This window comes from Taeniopygia guttata, chromosome 1 (assembly GCF_048771995.1).
Source record: "Taeniopygia guttata chromosome 1, bTaeGut7.mat, whole genome shotgun sequence".
Taxonomy (NCBI): domain Eukaryota; kingdom Metazoa; phylum Chordata; class Aves; order Passeriformes; family Estrildidae; genus Taeniopygia; species Taeniopygia guttata.
The window spans coordinates 62,713,722-62,732,661 of NC_133024.1; the positions used below are offsets into that span (position 1 = coordinate 62,713,722).

Consider the following 18,940-nt stretch of genomic DNA (forward strand, 5'->3'; position numbering starts at 1 on the left):
TTGGTCATTAGCTTTAATTGCACAGATCAAAATTAGCTATTGATTTTAATTCTCCTAAACTACAACTTCTATAGATTTTGTATTTTTACTAAGAGAAGACAAAATCATTAGTAAGCCTCTACAAGGAATCAAACATTGGAAGCAACTCCTCATGCAAGCTACTGATCATTGGAGACTGACGTTGAGCGTTATTTCAGGAAAAAGTTCACTCTTATGAGTATGCTCATCTCAAGCTAATTTATAGTCCTTTCACAAGTGATGTAATTGTCATATATTAGATAATAATTACAGGCATATTAAGCAATATTAACATTATTAAACAACAATGAACAGCCGCCTGAAGGTATACTATGGCAAGGCAAAATCTGAGTAATAGAAAGAGACTTACCTGATAATTTTCCATTAGAGCTTTTCTAAGCTTCTGAAATTTTTTGTCTTACAGGTCTAGAGATTTTAAACAGAATAAATCTAACATTCATATTTACAGAAAGATTTATTCCTGGACGAAGAACTCCAGGGACACTTACACTTTCTATACCAACAAATTACTCCCATTTGGAAAAGGAGCTATTGCTTTATTGTGGCATTACCACAGAAGCTGCTTTCTGAGCGCAATGAATGCATTTTGTGCAATGAGTCTTCCAAGCAGCTAGACTGTATTGCTGCTGTTCTTTATGTCTTGCTCTTTTGCAAGCATACACTAAGCTGCAGACTTGGCTGCCACCAAGTATGTATTTTATATGTGGACTATTACTACTAATAAAAGTAAAATAAGTTATTCAATATGAATGACTGCTCCTCTCCCCCTTGATGTACATAAAATAAGCCACATATATTGTGAGACTAAAGTCAGGCGGCTGTAATAACTCTGGCACTCCTACAGTAACAAAGAGAAGAAAAACTTAAATGCTTCCAACAAAACAGTTTGCTTAAATTATCCTATAAAAACAAATGAACAAAAAACCCTGTTATTAGGTGTTATTAGAACACCTGAAAAAAAACCAACCTAGTCACAAATCCATTTTAGTAACTTTTTGTTTCCTGAAGGTTTCTCTTTAATAGTACTTTCTTAAAGAATAACTATGTTTAAGGAATTTGCAGATAATTATTCCAAGACCCAACAGAGAACAAATATCCTACTTACTTATTTTCCTCTTTTCCTGGAAGCAGAAGTCCCCTAAATCATAACCCTGTAATATCAGGGCTTCTACAGGGGGAAGCTTCAGCTTGCACCAAAGGAGGAAAGAAATTTGAAAGCTTCACTTACGGTTTTCTGTGTATTAGGCTGGGACATCTAGACAACCCAGCTCTCCCACATAAATCCCAAGTCATGTAAACCATGAAAATCTCTTGGTGGGTTATGAACTGAGTAAGAGCTTGTACCAGAGCAGATGGACTTTTTCTGTACATAAAAAACAAACAAAACAAAAATCATGTACATGTGAGGGAGGAATGGCCATACTGTTGTGCAAACCACTTTCCCAACCTACATTGTTACTGGTCCCAGACTTAGGAGATCAGTATGTTTCAACTATACAGGATTCTTACTGAAAACAATTGCACTAAACCAAAATCCTTCCAGTAAAACAGAATTATAAAAATAATTTAAAGCATTAACTTCCAGGTTATATACAAGTGTGTAGTTCAAACATTTCTTTTCCTGACAGAAAACACCAGATAACAGATTGCAAAAAAAACACACAAATTTTCCCTCAAAGATTTAATCAACAGGATTTTCAAAAGAGCATCAAATACTCTGAAATTATTTATAAGCTGCAAAGTGATGCATGAGTCATTCAAAGTGTATCAGTTGTATTAAAATTTCAGTTATTGGTGTTTACTGATGGCAGGGTGAGACAAAGGGTGAGAGAACAGACAATAGAGCAAATAAAAATATTTGTGAGGTCATAACAGACACTGGTTAAACTTAAACCTGTAGTTCAAAGGATTATGTACAGCAAGGAAAAAAGCTTTTCTCCTTTTTCAAAGAGATTGCACATTGTCAAGGTCCACTTCCATCAGAGAAATACATTAAAATAATTTTCAAACTATATTCTATTTTCTGGCCTATTGAAAGTATTCAAAGACACAGGAAAGACTAGACTTCTGCCAAGCAGATTAAATAAAACTACATTCCTACATATCTTAACTATACAGTTACACATCTGAATTCAAAGCAGAAAAATAATTCAATGCAAATACTCAAGAAATACAGAATTATGGATTCTGATTAATCTGGGGGATGCAACACTATGAAAGGAGTGCCTGAACTTGATGAGGAGATCTGTGTAGGATGGTTTCTGGATCTTTATATTCATTTGAAGGATCCATCACAGCTGCATATAACTCACTGTAAGCTCTGCAGACGAGTTCTGTTGACTGTTTAATTATCTGCTCTCTAAAAACCAAAACAAAATAACAATTTGCAACTTGTAGGGACTATAACTGTACTACAAATAAGGAATTAAAGATATACATTAAAAATAAACATTAAAAATTAAAAAAAAAAGAAGGCTCTTTCTTTTGTTGTATCATACACAGATAAACTCACATATGTGACCTGATAATCAAGACAGGAGCTTCTTTATTTCTACAGTCAAGCAAAAGCTAATAGAAGGATTTGATTGCAGACATCAGTTTCCCACCTGCACTCGTCTGTATTTTTTAAAAGACTGATAAACTTAGTGATCTGTCTTCTACCTCCAGTGGCTTCTTTGTGTTTGTAAATACATACTTTTTTTTCATCTATTAGTAAATATATTCTATTTGCTTTATCTTGACAGCAAGATACCATTATGATTCCATAATCAGACAAAAACTAGTGATAGTGGTCAGAGATTTAAAACACAACCTTTTACCAACAATGCTATGAAGTCTGTGTCCTATTATTTTTTCTGGTGATAAATGAGTAACAATGCAGATTGAATGCTAAATTTAACTGGAAAGCTTAGTAATTTTTTGAAGACAACCTAATAATTTTAATTTACATTGCCCATTGAATCAGTTTACTTTAATCATCATGGTGATGGTGCTTACAGTAGCAGATGAATTTTCATCTATTAGGAACAGCAGTTACAACTATTTTACTGCCAACCCCATGCAATGGGAACTCCAGCAGAAGCTGAAGAAACCAAGGTAACAACAAATCCAGATTCAGCCCTGCTGTAATATGCAGCAGAGAAACAACGACAATGAAACTGCATCCACTAAAATCAGAGCTAAATTCACAGACTGTTGGGAATTGACAAGTTAAAGAAATTTCAAAGATCAAGTATAAAAATCTTAGTCTTTACAGGAAACATTAAGGAACAGAAGCTATGAGAAAGATGATTAGAAGACCAAACCCGCATTTTGTTCTGACACACAATATCCAGTTTTTTCTATATACAGCAGCAACTGCCAGTACTACTAGGTTATTAGAACACTTGAAAAAAAGACTGCACTTATAATAGCAAATCCAAATCTATTACAAGGGAAATATATTCAGGGTGTTCAGGTAAGACAACTGTCTCTGACCTCAGCTTAGGATCACTAAGGTATTGTAACATGACAATCTTTTATGAAAGCATTGCACACTGAATTTGTGTAGAACTAATGCACCAAATTAATAAATAAAAGACGTTTGTTAAAATATTCAGAGAATTGAACAGAATCACATGTGTTGTTCAATCAAATAATGTCAGTGCCATTAATCAGTACATTAGGATTTCAGTTGCCATAACAACGTGATACATTTATTACTAACACAAATGGCAGCACTTGCTAAAAATAGTAATTTCAGCATTCAGTTTCTGTGATCCAACACAAATGAAAAGAGCTTTTCAAGACCAACAACCATATGAAGACATAGCTTAAGGCTTTTTAAATAGGTGAAGGAATTTGAAAGACAAGAATATGCACTGGTAGTGTTGGAAGGATTCTCATTTGCAAAGCTTAAATTATATTGCCCATGAGTATATAATACGCTGGTCCCTCATCAAAGCATGTGGTCTGATTCTGAGAACCAAAGACCTCATAGGTTAGAGCTCTCAATTATCTGATCTTCAGCAAAATGTCTTCAAAACTGAAAATTCCAACTACTATAGCCAAGGAATAAAATTATAGCACTGGTTAAATGTTCTGCTTGAATTTTGAGAACATTCAGAATTTTCAAGGCTTATTTACTACCAAAAATATTGACTATCCAAAACCAGTGATTCACAAGCATCTCTGTAAATGGGTATTTTAATTTCAGAAGGATTGCTTGTATTTAAAGCTAATTGCCTGAAGGCTAATGGGCTAACTGATTTATTTTGTTTCCATTATGAGCAGAACCTGACCTATAGCATTTATTATAGTACGTTAATAAACTTCTGCATGTTAGCTGAGTTGAAGCAGCTATAGCAATTATCCTTACACACCTTCCCTCTTACCTCTCAACTGTCCACTGCTGCAAGATGACATGAATTCAGCTTAACATGTGCTGAGAGGTTTAAAAAGCTTATCAATGGGATAAGGCTAAGAGTGCCTACATAACTAGTTTATCTTGGTTCATCTGACAGAAGGATTGATTAAGTTCAAGTAATTTCACTGTGCCAGTCATTATGGTAGCACAGAGTCTACCTCTTAAATTGCCTCTGTGCTAGCAATGAAAAGTTGAGGCTTTCAAAATACATTTACTGTCATTATGATTTTTAAATAGACCTACATTTAAGAAAATACATCAAGAACTAAAATACAGGTTTAATGCCCTGACACTGAGAAGCAGAAGTTGTGATGTTTCAATTACATTACTGGTCAAGCTACCCTGTTTCATCTGCACAGAGAGTAGAGCTCCCCCACTAAAGGGTCAGCTCTGCCAGCTGAGCTATGGCAATGGTAAATCTGGCAGAGACACCCAATGCCAGCTGAAAAACACCAGCATTCCCTATGCCCAGCCATGCTCCACCTGTATGGTAACACACTGGAAGTCTTCGGATGAGGACAACCTGAGCAATGCAGCACAACAACCTGGGAACTGGACTAGTTGATCATTGTAGGTCCCTTCCAAATGAACTGTTCTAGTCAATTCCCAACAATAATTATTTTTCCTTTGACACATAATTTTTTAATTGCAAGATGCTCTACAACCCCACTGAGGACAAGCACTAGTAATGAAACTCCAAATACTGTTGCATTATGTAAAATGTGATGTACTTGTCTGGGTTTCTGGTATATTCAGTTATCTGCATTCTTCACAAAAGTGTGAAAAATAATGTCAAGGAAAGTTTTTGATCAGCACAACATATAATTCTCTGAGTTTAAGTACTACAGAAAGTCTTCATGTGGTTCACATTTAATTGGAAAGAAATTCGTGGCACTTTCCCTAGCCTTGGGGTTCAGTTATAGTCAAAAAACAAGGTAAGATATAAATAATAAAGTTCTTACTTCCATACTTCAAAGAAGAAATCTCTAAAAAAATAAATTAGGTGAAAAGTAAAATAATCACAGAAAAATATTCAATGAGACAGAATGCCAATATTCCACAGCAGAAGACAACAAAGGTGAAAATTCTAGAACTGACAAAGCAGTGGGGATAAAAGAAAACTTGGAGAATTATATATTTCACCTGTCTTTGGAATTACAAAATAGTTCTAAACCAACTTAAAACTAAGTTGGCAAAAAACTGCTGACACAGCAGAATACATTCAAAATGTAATTCACCTCGATGGTGTCTCTTAAATCAAAGGTAACTACTTCAGAAAGTTACAGAATTAGATACTCCTCACTGTTAGTTCAAATAGAGGAGAGTCAGTACACAACTGAATTGTGACCCAAAAGACAGTGCAAATATCATCACCACTGACAACTTGAATTCTCATAATGATTCACTGAAACCTAATCAAATTCATCTCTGTGATCTTTATTCAGGCATAATAGAAAATCAGAGGCAAGGTACTTACTTCACAGTGGCACTCAGAAGGAAATTCAGCTGGGACATTAACAGACTATCTGGAGCAGACAGATAGCGATCAAACTGAGCCTCCAAGAAGAGAATATGAGACCAACATATTAATGCCTTGCTGTTACACAAAACCAGGTAAAACCACAATTTCTGAAAACATTGCTGATTACATTAAAAGACATAACTTAATTGTCCAGAACAAATTATTTACTTCAGCACTTCTGCCACCAAAATTTTGTTTCTGACTCTAAGAAATATGAGTGGAGGACAAATAATGAGAATTCAGCTTCTATAATTATCCATCTAAACTTCCTATGCATCTGGTGCAGGTATTTATACAACACTGAAGATCACAACGAGTCTATTCAATGCAGAGGGAATACAAGGAAGCTTCAGAGCTATCTACTATCTATTCTGTCCAAATTAGACATGTTGCTTGATTCTTTTTGCATGTTTCTTTTTACTTTTTGGCAGGGAGTCACTGCTTATGCTGGAAAAAATAAAGAGCAAATCCTTCACTTCAGGCTTCTTCAACTGCTTCTAAGCCTACTTCTCTTTCTCACAAAATATAGTGATAAGAAGAGCAGTGCTTTGATTCTAAGAAAAAACATTACTCCTGTCTTCGACAGTCAATCAGAAAAATTGTGGCTGCCCCATTCCTGGCAGTGCTCATGGCCAGGCTGGATGGGGTTTTGAGCAACTTGGTCTAGTGGAAAGTACACCTGGTCCATGTCAGGAAGGTTGGAAGAAGATGGTCCTTAAGGTCTGTTCCAACCCAAACCATTCTGTGACTGTGTGGTCAAATGGGTGACTACTGAGAAGATGAAACCAGGTCTTCTCACAGGTGAAAACACAAGGAATACTGAACACATATTACACTAAGAAGCATTTTAATTAGAAAGTGAGAGGAAAAATTCTTATCAGGAATATCATCAAACATTGAACAGATTATACAAAAAACCTGTATAATCTCCATCCTTGGAACTACTCACTAAGATGAGACCCTAAGTAAGTTTAACTAGTGATGGCAACCTTACTGTTCATTCATTCACTAAATTAATAGTCTCAAGCTGGTAAATCCTAAAATCCCCATTTAGCCATCATTTAAAACATAGACCAAAATCAGTAATTATGTCAAAATTCTTACAAATTAATTTTTGGGGGTTTTCTGTCCTTGTTTAGAAAGCAAGGGAGCATTTGCTGAGAGGGGTATGAACTTAAAAGGTATCGCATTTGTAAGCATGTATGAACAACTTAAAAGGCTGGAACCTGGAAAATTTTCAAGCATAAATGGGAGGCAGTCTATCTGCCTGCAAGTACTCCCCCCTGGTTTAAATCCTGAGAAGCCAATAGATTAGGCTGGTAGATGGATTTATGTAGGTTGGATTTCAGCATACTTGGTTCCATTGTGGTTAAAGTGTGTTCACAGAAGAAGATGTTAAGTAATGAAAAAAAATAAAACAGCTGGATTCTTAACTATTCAAGGGAAATTATTATGTACCACTACAGATAACAGTGTTACTTATGTATAATTTAAAGAGAAGGTCTCCAAGCTGCAGCCTTTAAATTTCTTGTGAGTCTACAAGACTATGATAAATAGAAGATATTTTAAATGCAAAATTCCTAAGTTTTAATAAGAATGCATGCTGATCTGAGTAAACCACTGAGTGCTCTGTGCCACAGTTCTGTTCATCCAACCAGCTTGGGAATTGCTGGTTTAAATCCTGAACAGAAAAAAATGGGTTACACATTGGGATGCATTCAACATACAAGTTTTTTAAAAACCTTTTTAAATCCCCTTTTTCCTCCATGGGGATGCACATACACTGCTGTATGAGCAGGCCTTTAGAGTTAAACTTTTAGAATAAAGCTAAACTTGGCTAAGCAAGAAGAGTGAGAGATTATACATTATTGCCTACTGAACTGTGATATTGCTATCTCTATGCAAAATAGCCTTCACACACTCTAAGAAAAAATATCAGCTGATAATTTGCTTTAAAATATATTGTAGCTTTCAACTTAAAAAAACCATAACTGTGACATACACCCAGAATCTAACTTCTGAGTAAAGCTGAACTATTTGCATAAAATCAAAGCCTTAGGACTAAGATTATAAATTATAGCAGAACCTATATTTCAAAGCATAGAGGCAAAAAAAGAAACTTTGGTGATTAAAACTAATTAGAGCTAAGTATTTGCTTTTAGCAATTTAAGATGACTCATGGGACAGCATTCTTGTAAGTAAAGATCTGCATCTCAAGGCTTAGAAAATAATATTCTACTACTAGCCCTTCAGAAATAATTTATGTATTTATTACTTCAAGTGGTCAAATTACTACAAATGAAGAAAGTATTCCCAGATATGCAATTCAGCTATTCTTGAAGTGTAGGACTGATTAGATGAATATCTTCTACTACAGATGAATATCTTCTAATCACATAATTAACAGTATTCTTTACCATGTCACAGCATCACCACCATAATATGAAAGTTATAAATGCTTACCATTGCAACCTTCAGGGACACAGAATCCATACTTGACAAATTTGAAAGAGGACCCTAAGAATCAATAAGCAAACAAGAGGATAAAAAAGGTCATCCTAGCATATAGAGAAAGATAAATCATAAAGTCTACAATCGGTTCAGTAGTTAATTTTTATTTGGTCCTGCTACAGGTTTTTAAATGTTTGGAAACTATCACCATTTCAGGACTGAAATGCTGTTAACAGCTCATTTGTATTCTACCATTCCCTTAAATTAAAAGCTGAGAATACGAATTTTTAATATGTCCTTTCAAAACCTTTTCTTCCTTCTTAAATAAAAGATGGCTTTATTTAATGGCTTCCCCCATTACATAAAGCCAAAAATAGCCTTCCACAAGGTCTAGAATAAAAACTGAACTGCAAACCAGCTACATCCCTTTGGTAACCCAGACGTAAGAAACAACAACTTTGTTATATCTGTTCTTGGACCATGAAGAATTCCAACCTGCTTCCCAGTTAACCTTCTGTGTTGGTAGGGCAGTACAATGCACAAATGCTGCTTAACGCCCCAGCACATTCTGCGACAACACCTCTGCAGCCAGGCAGCTGTACAGGTAGAAATGAAAATTGCTACATCCTGTTAACAACCTGCCCTAGTCAACTTGAAATTGGTTTTAAAACAGGAGCTAGGCTTGTGACTAGAAAATCAAGTTGAGATATTAATCAGATTATTTATACATTTATTTATTCATCTTTATACATAAAAATCTGTTTAGTTTAGGCACTTTATGCAAAATTATTAGCTGACGAAACAACATAAAGCTCTCCAACAGTGTTCTGCTTTCTCCAGAAAACACTGTTTTTCACTTCTACAAAAGATCACAAAAGGACATAAGCACAGCTGAAGGAAAGAAGGGCTGTATTAACACCTACCACACTGCAACTGTGCTTCACAAGAAAGGGAGAGCGTGAGCTCTGAATTCCAGTTTTCAGCTCCTCTAAGAAATCTCAAGTTTTCACTTTGAGAATCTCACAGTCTTGGTACTAGAATAGCTACAGGAACAAATAAAGGCGAAAGAAGAAACTATTTCAAACTACTACTAAACTCATCTGCCAGCTTTCCATAGAAGAAAAAAGCAGCAATTACCAAAGGCATGAAGCTATCTATGGATTCCATGCGTGGTGCTATAGGAGGCAATGAAGAAGCAGAATGCCGCTTACATACAAAGCAAGTCTAACATGTCCTAGGTGCCATGGGAGTGCTGGTATTCAGACTCAGTATGTACCAGACAGGACTGTTGCACACCAACCCTGCTAGGCCTGCTGAATACAAAGTAAAAAAAGCTGTAGCTGTAAGGTGCCTGTGTCTGATAGTCCTGGTCCCATGTGAAAAACCACCATTACTGAACCTTTGCTTTCAGAGGAAGGTCAATTTGCAAAAACATTAGTGCCAAAATTCTACTAGCTGGCCAGTGTGTGGTACCCCCTCAACATATAAATTCTGTAAGCTCACCTGCTCTGGTTTGTGTTGCTGCAGAGCATTATAAATGTAACTCAGACCAGCTCTCGTTAGCACGTAGGAAGCTTGCTCATTTATGAGTGTATCTAAATGAGCTTCAATCTGAAATATTAAGCATAAGGTATTTATAAAGAGTGTATGAGAATATTAAAAGTAACAAGTTCTGGGGTTAACACCTAGAAACACAAATAATAAGGAAAAAAACCACAAATAAAGAGTGTGACCAACAAACAAAGAAATGCTACAAATACATGCAGCATAATTATTTTATCCATTTACATCTTTCATATTGCAGGCAACCAATAATAAAAATGCAAAGAATTCTTTCATGGCTGACTAATAAAAGAACCTATTTTTTGTATCTGTAAATACAACACCACCAAAAATAAAGATTGTAGCCTTGATCTTAAAAATTCCTATATAATTTTATTTTGCTGTAATTCCTTGAAAATATGTGATAAAAAACATTCCACTCTTATTGAAAATACTGACAATAACATGGCAGTTTTACAACAAGAGACAGTCTTTCATAAGGAAAATAAAACTGAAACTAAATCATAGTCAGAATTGGTTTTAAATTCAATACTGATAAAGACGAAAATTTGAAAAAAGTCAACTGAAAGTACGATAGACAATGAAATTACAGTTATCCACTTTGTTTTAATTATCTTCACATGAAAAAACTTGTAGGAGTATTTTACATTCCTAATAGAATCTTTACTTTGCAGGAAAACCTAATCCCTAAATCCAGTTACAGCAATCATTTTTCAGTTTGAGCAGTCTCAGAAAGGCATTTGGGTATATATACATTATAACTTTATTTTTACAGATAACTACCCCACTTTTTTTTTTCCAATCCTAAAGAAAAAAATAATAATATATTAAAGTCTAGTAAAATATAAGACTCTTTTGTCTGATACTTACAGAGTTCATCTTTTTACTTCCTAAAATTGTTTAGAAGAACACGCTTTCCTTTTTAAATCAGAACGGAAATCTTAATATTTCAATTTGTAGTTTTTAACTGTCTTAGTGCATTCTTTTTCTATGAAAAATGTTTCTCCTATTAAATATGCAATCCTAACTCCACTTGAATAACCTACTTATGTATAATCTTAAAGATTTTTTCAGTCTGTTCCTGTATTTGTAAAATGTTCTAAGAAAGTAAATAGTATTAAATGTGTAAGCTTCAGCTCTACTGCTTTTCTGAAGAATAAATCAATTGCAACATTTACTGTGAAAGGAACTCTGATAAAAGAGATTAGAAATACCTAGACAGTTTGGTGAGGTTGTCTGTTTGTTTCAGAGCTAAAAGGTGATAGAAATTATGATTAGGATTAGAAACCGAAAAATGGCTCTCAGCCAGTCCTTGCTGATCCCTTCAAATAAGAATTTGTGACTTTTTTCAAGCCCCCTCGGCTCCAAAGGCTCTCCTGAGATATACTGCAGGCATATTCATGTAGCAAAATAAAAATGGGCCGTGGCCAAGTTTTTGTAAGTCAACGGTTTCTAAATTTTGGCTTCCATTTCAAAATTGTACCACTTATGAGCTATTATCCCAGGATGTGAGGGGAAACCAAACAAATGAGAAAAAAGAGGCAGAAAGCAGGACTGAAGCAGTCCCAACTTCAGCTACCCAATATTCTAGTACAAAATAGATGATGATCTAACTGTAGGGGATGTACTAACTGTATAATGGAATAGAGTCAGCCATTTGGCTGAGCTTTTAATTTCCATTTACTTCTTTTCATACAGTTTGCAGATGAATATTACAATGATTAGGATGATGAAACCCAAATATTTTAATAATTTTTGGCCTGTTTAAAATGAAAGATGCTATCTGCTCATGGTCCTTGATTAGAAGCCCTCTTATCCCATTTCCCCGATTTTGATAATGTTGGCTTTGGATTGATTTTAAGATAAATATGTTCTCAGCACAACTTACAGTACACAAAAATCAGTAACAAGTTCGTTTTCATTTGGGGGTGCTAAAGCTTACCTGAAACTGCAACATTTCTAGACGTTTGTCAGTGAATTCAAAGAGAGCCAGAGTAGTCCTCATCATGTAAAGTGAATTTACCATGTAGGTTGCCATATCAGCTGTGCCCAAATTACTAGCAGACATAGTACACATTTGTAACAATGGATCTAGCACACAAGACAGAACCTAAAATAGCAAACATACAGAAAAGAGGGAGGGGAGGCAGGAAATCATGTTACACGAGGCTTCTAACCTCATTCTGTCTCTATCACATATTATTCCCCAAAGCAGAATAAAGAGGAATGAGAGTTTCCAACTGTGAAAGCAGTTTTCTACTGGATTTTGTCAGCAGGTGATCACCTACCACAGTGATGGGGAAAGTATAAAAACCTGACAAGAACAGATTCCAGCCTAGCAGGAGGAAGAATAACCCAGATTAGATAATTGGCAATTGTGCAATCTTGAGGGTGTATTTACTTAATGGAGTAGTAATTGGATAACTGAATTTAGATACGGTGTTAAGAGTAGCACTCCATACTCAACTGTAATTATCCATATTGTTAGTCACCCTGTTATGCACATCACAAACTCTGGTTTGACGGAGAGCTCCAAAATGGGACCAGACAAAAAGATTAATGCTCCATCTACCTTTGTGCACCGAAGCTAACTTACACATTCTTTTTTTGCCCCCTCCCTCCTCTTCACACACACAAAGCAGTCAAACATTCTTGTACCTGCACAAAGTCAGCCTGACGGGCATCCAGTGGAATAACAGATGAGTCATGAGATGCCAGAACCTCCCGTAGCAAGTTAAGTGTCTGATTTAGAGCAGAGCTTGGCCCAAGATCAGGAGGTGGGAGCTCAACCTGAAGAACAAGATTATCTGTTTGTGGGGACTTTTATTAATCTAATTTACAGCAAATACCATCCAGTCTGTCAGCACAAATGCAATGAGCTATTAACAAAATTACATACAGGCATACAGAGAAGAACTTTGACACTGGACAAATCTAGCACATTTCAGACAATAACTGCCTGCAACTTTCAGCATACCCACCTCATTCAGTGCCAAACAAGTAACACCGAATTTCTCGTTTCATTCAGACTATACCTACTTTACCATTTGGAGACACTCAAACTCTACTGGTTTTGGCAGTGAAAAAAAAATGCATTTGCTAGATCAGGTGCCAAAGAGTAGCCACCTTGATGGCACCACTGAGTTCACTTTGAGCAGAACCTGCTGCAAACACTTCAGAATCTAGTGTAGGCAGAGCTCTGGGAGATGAGAGCCATGCTTCAGTAGTTCTTGACGAGACTGCACAGCTCCTGTGATGCTGAGTATGTGAGCTGCAGTCACAAATGCAACAGTCTCAATCCCCAGCAAGCTGGTACCTTCAACTGCCAGTACACAAATGAACTGCACACAAGCTAACTAAAATACACCTATATGAGCTGACTAAACAAACTGAAATGCTGGCTTAGGCAAAGGTAAGAAGCAGGTAATGCAGATGATTAAAAAATAAAGGAAAGTTTGTGTATATTAGAGAAAAAAAATATACTTTCCAAGTCAAATTATGAAAATTGGGTCCCCTAAAATAGACTGAAACTCTCTGTTATTTTTAACCTAGGCTCATATATTTTAGCCCTTTCTTTGAAACAGGCAAATACTCATTAAACACTTAACAAAACATTTATAGAAAATCTAGCACCTCTTTTTCCCAACACACATTTCTTAGGTTCTACTCCAAACATAGCTGTATATTTTTGTCTCCACTGCTCCTCAAACTGGCTTCCTGCTGCCTCCAAACCCTTTCTATTACCTCATTTCCTTCTGCCAACAATCCGCTTCCCACCTTCCTCTGTTCTGCCCATGCAAGGGCAAACACAGATGTGGCTGGGTCATGTGGAGTAAGGAGACTCCCAGCAATACCGAGTAAATTAAGACTTAAAGGTATAATCTCTCCAGAAGGAGGTAGGGAGAAGTAAGTTTGGATGGGACTGGCCCATGTGAATCAGTCAGGGTATCTGGCCACAGCAGAGCAATGCAGCATGCACTTCTGCAGTACTCTTATTCCAGCTCTAAAGAAAAGGCAGCCAGCTTTGAATGGTTCCAAGTCATGGCAACATGTTCCATACCTTCCCAAATGAGAAATACTGATGAATGGCATAGTAATATGGATGCCTGAATCTTAAAGTTAAAAAAAAAAAAAAAAATCCAAGGGGCAGAGGCTGATGGCCAAAGAAACCAAGGAGAGCACAGCAAACATCTTCAGAGCTGAACATTACAGAGCCTTCTAGAAATGAATCTACACCTGATGAACATGCCAGCAAAGAAAGAAAGAAAAAAAAATCTGTCTCTTTGAAACCAGGCTGAACTTTCACACTCTGTGCTCTGAAACATTTGAGATACATGCCCCCAACACAGCTACCAGTGACAGATTTAACAAAAGCTTTTTTCATCCTTCTGAATATAAAATGTTCCTCTAGTCTCACTTTCCAAAAGAGAGTATACTGAACTGAAAAAATTAATGGAAAACTAAATCTAGTAGGTTCAAAGAACAGTTGTGCAGCCCAAGTGGTCCTGAAAACATGAAACAAATATTTTAGCAATAAAGTAGCAGTAATTCAAAAAGAGGCACTTACTCAGTGCCGATCAGCAGTAAAGTTCTCTGAAATTCACAGCACTGAATTACTTCCTTCTTGTTTCTTCTTGTTATTATTAGGGCTATTGATTGTGTCCTGAACATACCGTTCTCAGAATTGAACTGGACCATATTCAGCGATATTTTGGCATTACTTTGAGACTACCGTTTGATGGAGTTTTCACTTCCAACACACACATAGATCATGGCAATTATAATTTCAGGCTGCTTTGCACAGAATTTTTGTCTCCTGAGGTAGCTAGTGCTCAGAAGCTCTTAAATTAGCTTCATCTTTCACCTGCCTGGTCCTTTATAGTCCACTGTCTTGTAGTTAAGAGCAAGAAACAACATAATGGAAAAAGAAAATATGGTAAGGAAAAAAGATTTAGATCACTAGATTTTATTTGGGTTAACCTGAAATTCCTGACTACTGCAATAGAGACAGTAAGTGCAATCGTATCAGTAAGTGGAAGGAGAATCAAAGTAGTGTTATATTAATTTTGAAAATTCTAACTTTTTACACAAGAATACAAAGTGAGGGCTTTGTTTTCAAAATCAAAAAAGAAAATTTAAAAACAGACACTTCAGATTTATACAGGAACCTATGAACTCCAACTCATGAGCACTAATCACTATTCTAATAAAAAAAGAATTGATGCCCTGAATGTTTTACACGCACTAAGACATCATTATAATTTATCCTATTTCCAGAAAAATAGGTTTCAAATACATGCTGAGTTCTACTTTTGAAGTACCTCTTTCAGATGCAAGCTAGACAGCAGCTAACTAAAACATAATTAGGGAAGTTCTGCAGCAGAGAGTTCAACTGCATTAAAACATGCTCTAACAAAGTATTAAGTCTCTAATTTGTTTTAACTATCAGTTCAGTCATACAGAAATGATGACAAACAGCTCTTCAGCCTTTCAAAAACCCCAAGAGATTATCCATTTTTAAAATCCGATATACAAAACTGAAATGAATTCTGAAACGGGTACTAAAAGTTGTACATAAGCTTTAGTACAAAAATTTGTATCTTCTTTTCTGCATATTAATCAGTGGGGAACAGACACTAAGCCAGTAATCTTCCTCCAAACATAGAGCAGGTTTCTCTATCTATGAGAGCAAATAGCTCAAAGGATGTCTTATAGAATTTTACAAACAGCAAAGGAAAATACAGAAAAAAGAAAAGGCATCATCAGCAATCGAGAAGCATGCATATATGTTAATTGTTTCCCTTTCTCATTTACAGAAAAGGTTACATTTTAAGAAAGAGTAAATTTTCTTCTGAAAATACTGCAGTCGATCAGAACTTTATATATTGCCATACTTTAACATTAGAAAGTCAACAGTTACAATGTTCATGAAGGGAATGGAGTATCTCATACACAAGGAGTGTCTGTGTTCTGCCTGGAAAAGAGAAGGCTCAGGGGGGATGTTATAAATGTGTATAAATATGTGAAGTGAGGGATCAAGATGGAGCCAGACGCTTCTCAGTGGTGTCCAGTAACAGGTCAAGAGGCAATGGGCACAAATTAAGACACAGGAAAAGAAAAAAAATTACTGTGAGGTTAGTCAAGCACTGGAGACAGCTGCACAATGAGGTTTTAGAGTCTATCCTTTGTGATATTAAAACTTCAGCTAGACCAAGTAGTGGGCAACCTGCTCTAGCTGACACTCTGTGTCATAAGCAAGACATTTGGATTAGATGGTTTCTAGTTTCCTGCTGAACTCATCCATTCTTTAATTCTTGATACTACTACCAAATAAAACAAAATGGTAATTTAAAACACAGAACCCCACAGAGAAAGCCCTACTTACAAGTCTCAAATGAAAGTTAGTGGTTTTTATAAGACCCTGATCAGCTTTAAATACAGCCTTTTAATAAAACCCACCATCAGGGGCTGGATCCAAAGTATTACAGAGTGGAACCTTGTAAAAATCTTATGAATTTTTCATGCTGTCAGTTAACACTGAGCAGCATCAACTGTGGAGTCCATTCTCCTCAGCTGAGACAATATTCACCAGCACTCCAAGAAACCTGAGTGCATGTCTTATCAGAGAAGCTGTTTTAAGATTTTCTGGTCCTATTAGGATCCTACAGAGGTCAACAAAGTAGAATGCCTAATGGCATACTTTTCTTTTCAGCTATCAAGCTGGTCTTGGAAGAAAAGATAACTAGGTTTTGCTTTGTTCTCATGGATCCATTTAAAGCACAATAGCATTCAGTACACAACAATAATAATCAGTCTTATTCAATCTGCCCCACATCTGATTTCCCAGAAACCTAATAGGTTTCGTTCTGGCAGGAATCAAATTATGAAGGACAAGTTTAGAATTATTCCCATGCAACGTTTTAATATCTCTCTCACTGACAAACTTAAAAGATAATGCAATCACAGCATTTAATTAGCATACATCTACTCTAAAAAGAACAGCATTAAGGAATAATAATCCCAAAACTTAATTTGGGATACTCTACTAATAGTCTTCTAACAGCTCAGACAACAGATGACTGGAGTTTGGCACAATCTTCATTAGCGCCCTTATGATAATTCTCATTCCATTCTATTAAATGTTTGCAATTATTCTTTCCTTTAATAATTGTTCTGGAGCACTAGTAAAACCATAAGAAGGACATGTGGGCTTGAAAATTCCCACTCTCCTAATTTAACAGGTGGTCCAATAAAACATGCTGACATCAGTTGGTCTAACACACTTGTTAAAATGCCTCACCAATGGATTCATGATATTAAATAACTCCCATACTGAGGGGACTGAAAGAGCAGCCCATCCATTCCAGTTCATTAGGTACTCTGCACTTTACTCCCAGTTTCACTGGAACAGTTTCTGTTGTTCTGACAATTATTTTCATTCACTATTTTCTCCTGGATTTATAGTCATCTGTAAAATGGCCACCTGTAATGGGCTGTTTTTAGAACTAGACAACAAGTAACACAAGCAGAATCCTGAATTCTGATTTATAAGCACAGAGTGAAAAGAAACATGGAAAAGGATAGGTTAAGGAATTTAATGATAATTCTGACCACTTTCCTAGCATGGTTGGTAGACCCATGGCTGGGTCCAAGAAAGCTAAAAAGTAACAAATACAAACAGTTTTTTTTTCAGCATAAGGACACCAATACTGGCAAAAAACCATTCCAGTTCAACCAAGAACCAGAATAAATCAATTGCTACCAGAACTAGAAAGTACTGGCAAGAATGCCAAACACTGTCTCTGAAGGGTAAGAACCATTAAGGCAAAGGAGAGACAGCATCTCCAGTGAGCTGATGCACCAAACCTTCAGTGACACAGGAGGTGGCTGCTGATGCACAGCTTCTGTAGGATGCCAACATTGAGCTCTACAGCAGCCTGACAATCTCAAAGTCGTGAATGGCATTTTAAACCCTAAAGAAAAAGTGGCTTTGCAGTAACTGCTACCAAGCTTTGTGACAGGTTTCAAGAAGTGTCGGAACCAAAGAGACTCCCTTGTGTATTGCATTTCTTTGATAACAATGGACTCGCTTTCCAGCGGTCTGCTGAATATTTCTGTTACAGGGGTTTCAGCTCAGACAGAGCTACCTGAGAAGCCAGAATGATAACACCAAAAAAAGGCTTTCTCAGAACAAACAGTTTGAAGTTGAGAGCTGCTGAGTATTTTATTTTCAGATTCCAACCAGGATGCTTGAGATTTTCTTATGTAGTGAAAAAAAAGTTCATAGCAAAGTGCTTCTGGGCAAAGCAGTAAGTATTTTGAAGTAACCAGGGATTTCCCTCTATCATTTACACCGATGGCTTGACAACTAAGAAAGAGAATCCTGATCTATGACTGCCTAAAAGCTTCCATACACCTCCACACTAGTGACACTCCTTATGTAATATGGGACTCTTCTCAAAAATAGATGTGAAGAAGAAGCTATTTTCTTGTCCTAGAAAGAACAGCCTGAAGTCTCAGTTTCCCACTGTGCTTTAGAAATTAAATCCCAGGCAGATTGAAGACAATGCTCAACTCAGGATAATCAATAATCTAGGGAATTAAATTGTCTGTGGCGATGAGGAGATCCAATTACCATCCTGTCATTTATCTGCATCCTTAGGATGGAATCTTGAGGAGTTAGCATATTTAATGAAACTGCTTTGTTTAAAAAATGTTCCCAACTAGCTATACTTAAGTAAAAGATTTGCTTAAATCATATTCTGGTCTATCAACTACTAGATACAATGTAAATATTAAAAAAAGAGAATTATCAGCAATAATAGATGATACTGAGGAAATACTATTGTTAAAATTGTCTACTTGACAGGCCATTTACCACCTTCCAATAATCTAAACAGAAGAGGCACTTAAAATTATAGAAATAGAATTATTTTTACTCCAGAACATCCCATTTGCAT

At 36.1% G+C, this 18,940-nt stretch overlaps 1 protein-coding gene across 1 annotated transcript in view; it reads right to left on the reverse strand.

Moving 5' to 3' along the window:
• Positions 1–655: 655 nt before the first annotated feature.
• Positions 656–18,940, reverse strand: part of COG6 (component of oligomeric golgi complex 6) — a 52,868-nt gene continuing 34,583 nt past the window's right edge. Inside the window, exons 14-19 of the mRNA XM_002194953.7 lie at positions 12,639–12,770; positions 11,923–12,090; positions 9,921–10,028; positions 8,430–8,483; positions 5,922–6,001; positions 656–2,398 (exon numbers count right to left, since the gene is read on the reverse strand). Of these exons, the coding sequence (XP_002194989.1) occupies positions 2,251–2,398; positions 5,922–6,001; positions 8,430–8,483; positions 9,921–10,028; positions 11,923–12,090; positions 12,639–12,770 (690 nt within the window). The 3' untranslated portion in view covers positions 656–2,250. The remainder of the gene's footprint in view (positions 2,399–5,921; positions 6,002–8,429; positions 8,484–9,920; positions 10,029–11,922; positions 12,091–12,638; positions 12,771–18,940) is intronic.